Here is a 4509-nt window from a genome sequence, read left to right as displayed (position 1 = left end):
ATATATAATAATAAAATCATAAACGTTGGATTTCAAATTAATATTAAGAATAAAATTATTGAGAGTACTAAAATAAGAGTACGATGTAAAAAAATACTAAAGTAACATTTAATACTTAAAAAATGTAACATATTTGATTAAATATTCTTTTATATATATATATATATATATATCTAAAATATATAATTTTTATTTTTATTTAAAAAAATATTTTGTCTATTTTTATATGTTATTTTTATTTTAGTAAGTAAATATTAATTTTATTATAAAATTAACTAATAAAATCTATTTAAATATCTAAATTAAAACAATAGGATAATATAAAAAAAATTTAAGTTGATGTCCATTTTAGTAATTTTTTATCTAAAAGTGATTTTGAATGGTATAAGCCAAACAACATTTATTTTACTATAATCCATTTTGATACAAAAATTACCAAACATAAATTACTTTTAACACAAACCTACTTTTGACCAAAATCAAGTTTGCAAAATCAATTTTATGCAAACTCCCGTTTGCAAACTGTAATCCAAACACACACTTAGACGTTAGTGTTTCCCTTTCAAGAATACCACATGCTCAAATTCCAAGCCAAATATGCATCCATGACTAGATTAATTTGCTTGAAACTTTACTCCTGCTTCAACTAACTCAAATGCACTGTTACCAAGAACTACAGTTTCATGGTTCCTTGAAGGTATTCTATGAGATGGTGGCAAGATGAAGCATCTAAGCAGATCAGTGAAGTGTGATATAGTTCTACCATTCGGCGGTGGTGGTGACACTCCTTGTTTCTTGTGATTTTTAAACATATAAAAAACAAGCTTCATAAATGAAGGGAATTCATCAGCACCATTATTTAAGAGAGAAGTAAAAGCTAGATTGTATATCTTCTCAAAAACAAACAAAAGAACTTGATTCTCAAGCAATAACAAATCATGTATAGCATCATTTCTTGTCCACTCTTCTCTGCTGAAAACCTCAATTACAAAATAACAGTTTATGAATATCACCTTCACCAACTCATCTGTTGTGAGATCCATCTTCTCAGAATAACATGTACGGATTTTTGGTTCCAAGTGTTGAACGCAACTCACCAAATCGAATAAAAATGCCTCCGATCTTCGAATGAAACGTTTACAATAAACCTGTTGTGGACTTTCATGATTACCAGCCTTGAATTGCCACGATGGAGGGGGCCAATTGAAGCAAGCATTATTGGGGTGTATGCATCTTCGTTTGACTCACGAATTTTATGGGGTACTTTGTAGATACAGCAGCTTTGAGTTGTAAACAAATGGTGTGCGTTCTCCAGCATTGCTTCAACTTCTATAGCTACATCATTCTTCATAGAGGAATGTTAGGGACCAGCAACTTTTGTGATTTGTAGCCATCAAATAGCCATCAATGATGGTTTTAATGGTGTGAGATTTCATCCAATGGCTCACTTTTTTTTATTGGTTATATGCAGGTCAGAATTTAACAAAGTTGCTGGCCGCTAGACTTTTCCTTCTCGATATATGTATATCTACGTGCATGAGAACCATCACAAAGAAACAAAGAAATGTTAGAAATGATAATAATTGATGAAAGTCATGCATGAAGACTCGAAGCTAAGTATTAAGAGTTAAGACAGAGAATTATCACTAACCAGAGTACTTAGAAATTTTATTGATAGTATATAACAAAAATTATTCATTTTAAAAATTTAAACTGATAAAAAAAAATAACATTAAAATTGAAGCGTTCAAAAAGCTGAAACATGCTTCTCCCATTCTAACGACACACTCTTATAACTTTAAGCTTCAAACGATGAAAGTCTGAAAGTGACATTGATTTAAGGTGGACAAACAGTCAAAAACAGCGGTTTTTCGGTCAAAGATTTTTTTTTTTTTTCTTTAGTGAAATTCTAGTATTTTCCTGAAGTGTGGAAATTAGTTTTCAAGTTTCGGAAGCAACAAATATTGTCGTTTAATTTCTTGTTTAACTGAAATAATATTTTCTTCACCAAGATGTAAACAACCAGCTTCGATCGATGTAAATATGGTTTTTCAAAAAAATAAAAGCAATTCTAATATTCTTTTCTTCTGAAATAAACAATTATTTAAAAAGTAAAATGAACAATTAATTTGAGAAATAGAAACTAACACGTTTGTTCTCTAGGAAAAAAAGATTATTAATAGTTATTTATTTTATTTTATTTATTTCGTAAAAATAATTAAGAAAAGAATCAAACCATGGAAGTTAGGTAGTACTCCATTAAATGGCAATACCCCTTCCGCTAATAATGCGAAGGGTACTGTCGGAACCCTAGTTGGTCTTTGAACTTATATGTAAGTCTTAATTTAGTTCCTAAAGTTTTAATTACTTTTATTTAGTCTCAAAATTTTGTAAATATAATTTATGTTAGTTTTGGAAATAATTTTTAACGTAAAAACGTTAATAAAACACTATCGTGAACAGCCGGATGCCACACTAAACTTTGTAAAATGATGTCGTTTTAGTTTTGGCATTCAAATAACCAAAAAACAACATTATAAATAGTATTTATTAAAATTTTACCTAATAAAATAAGTGATACGATGCCCTTTTTGAGTTATTTAAATGCCAAAATCAAAAATGCATCATTTTACAAGTTTTAACGTAACATTTGATAGTCTATAACAGCGCTCCATTAACGTTTTTATACTAAAAATCGTCTCAGGAATTAATATGAGCTACATTTATAAATTTTATGGACTAAATAGAGGTAATTAAAATCTTAAGTACTAAATTGAGACTCATGTGTAAGTTCAGGGACCAAATTGAGTATTAACTCGACTATCCCTTCTCAACATTTTTCATCAATTTTGAAGTTAAAAAAAATAATTTTGTTAGATAGATAATGACTTTTGTGAACAATAAACTCTAAAATTAATCTAATAAAATAAAAACATACTACATCTTTTAAATTATTCACCTAAATCTTAATATTAGGATAATCATCCGCATACCTAATAAATTGAACATTTAATATATCTATTATTTACATTATTTAATATTTTTATTGTCTACTTATACCCTTAAAAAAAAACTTATCTCTGAATGGTAATAGACAAAATGAACGTAGTTGAGAACAACTTTGGTTACTATTTTCATTATGACAGAAACATAGGATGCATATACATTCAACATTCCACTTGTGGAGAGAGTAAGACATCTTAATATGGCAAGCTAAGATCATTAGAAAGATCGATCATAGCATTTAGGGAAAAAGTCAAAAATAGCCTTTAGTCCTATCTACTATATCTCTCTTTCTCTACATGTATATGTCTCTCTCTCATCCCACGAGCTTCATTTATTCACTGAAATGCCATTATAATAATAATTATTTATTACATATTGTTGAAGCATAATATGTAATAATTAATTCCCTCCTCCTCCGTGCCCTCCTCCACCGTGACCGCCGTGCCCTCCTCCACCGTGACCGTATCCTCCGCCACCGTGACCGTATCCTCCGCCACCGTGACCGTATCCTCCACCGCCGTGACCGTATCCTCCACCGCCGTGACCGTATCCTCCACCGCCGTGGCCATAACCACCACCGTGGCCATAACCACCACCGTGGCCATAGTTACCACCACCGTATCCATACTTGGCCTCACCCACTTCATTTGCCTCTGTACCAGCTTCATCTGCAAGCACATGCATGGATTCATCATTCAACAAAATGCAGAAAATCAGAGTTCATTGTGTATTCACTTATATTAATATTTGAGAGAGTTAGTTAATTGTTATATATAACACCTACATTAATAAAATACCATGTTTTAGTCATAGTATCTCTAAATAAGGATATTATGTGGACTTATCAGTTATTATTTTATTTTATTTTTTTGAAAAACTGATCTGAATTTTTTTTTATGATTACATAAGATAATAATAAGTGAAGATTCTTATATTATGTAATAAATACTTCAATAAATTCACATAATATTTTTTATTAGTAATATCATTATTTAAGTAGGCCATTCTGACACTAAAATTATTTAAAAAATGCCATTGTTTATTATATTATTGTTTATGGGAAGTACAATTAATGTAGAAAGCAAAAATTTACCCTTGTTAGGTGAAGCCTCAGGTACGTCTCTAGCAGCCACTTCTGAAGAGATAAGAACAATGGCCAAGAGGCCAAGCATGAGTATTGCTACTCTTGAACCCATTTTTCAGTAGAATTCAAATTAAGTTGTATTATGTGTTCAGTAGTGAAGGATGAGAAAAATAGTGAGAAATTGTGCTCTATATATAGGAATGGAAGGTGGTGGAGAATGGAGGACTTTTCAACTTTGCAGTTGGAATAGTGTATCCAACATTAATTGGATATTATCTAATGGAAACCCTGAGAAATTCTTTAAATCTCCAACTCAGCTTCCTTGTTCTCCACATGGTAAAAACTTGTAGGCTATGTAAGTGAAGAAGCATTAATTGCCTTTAACTGCTCATCAACTTGATGGATACGGATCAGAGCAA

At 30.6% G+C, this 4509-nt stretch overlaps 1 protein-coding gene and 1 pseudogene across 1 annotated transcript; both read right to left on the bottom strand.

Moving 5' to 3' along the window:
• Positions 1–614: 614 nt before the first annotated feature.
• LOC148550268 (UPF0481 protein At3g47200-like) lies at positions 615–1351 on the bottom strand (annotated as a pseudogene).
• Positions 1352–3106: 1755 nt separating this feature from the next.
• LOC107609245 (uncharacterized) lies at positions 3107–4261 on the bottom strand. The gene is made up of 2 exons (XM_016311131.3): positions 4100–4261; positions 3107–3674 (listed from the first exon to the last, which is right to left on the bottom strand). The coding sequence occupies exons 1-2, from the start codon at positions 4200–4202 to the stop codon at positions 3406–3408; spliced, it is 372 nt and encodes a 123-aa protein (XP_016166617.1). The 5' UTR covers positions 4203–4261; the 3' UTR covers positions 3107–3405.
• Positions 4262–4509: the final 248 nt, after the last annotated feature.

This window comes from Arachis ipaensis, chromosome B7 (assembly GCF_059453495.1).
Source record: "Arachis ipaensis isolate K30076 ecotype BB chromosome B7, ASM5945349v1, whole genome shotgun sequence".
NCBI classification, from domain to species: domain Eukaryota; kingdom Viridiplantae; phylum Streptophyta; class Magnoliopsida; order Fabales; family Fabaceae; genus Arachis; species Arachis ipaensis.
The sequence above is the reverse complement of the archived record's forward strand: the minus strand, read 5'-3'. Positions and strand labels throughout refer to the sequence as shown.

What these genes read in the sequence shown, in the direction of transcription:
- LOC107609245 (XM_016311131.3), bottom strand. Translation starts at nt 4,202, where the DNA reads ATGGGTTCAAGAGTAGCAATACTCATGCTTGGCCTCTTGGCCATTGTT. An exon ending in TGAGGCTTCACCTAACAAGG is followed by an intron (nt 3,675 to 4,099) that starts GTAAATTTTTGC and finishes ATGTGCTTGCAG; the next exon opens with ATGAAGCTGGTACAGAGGCA.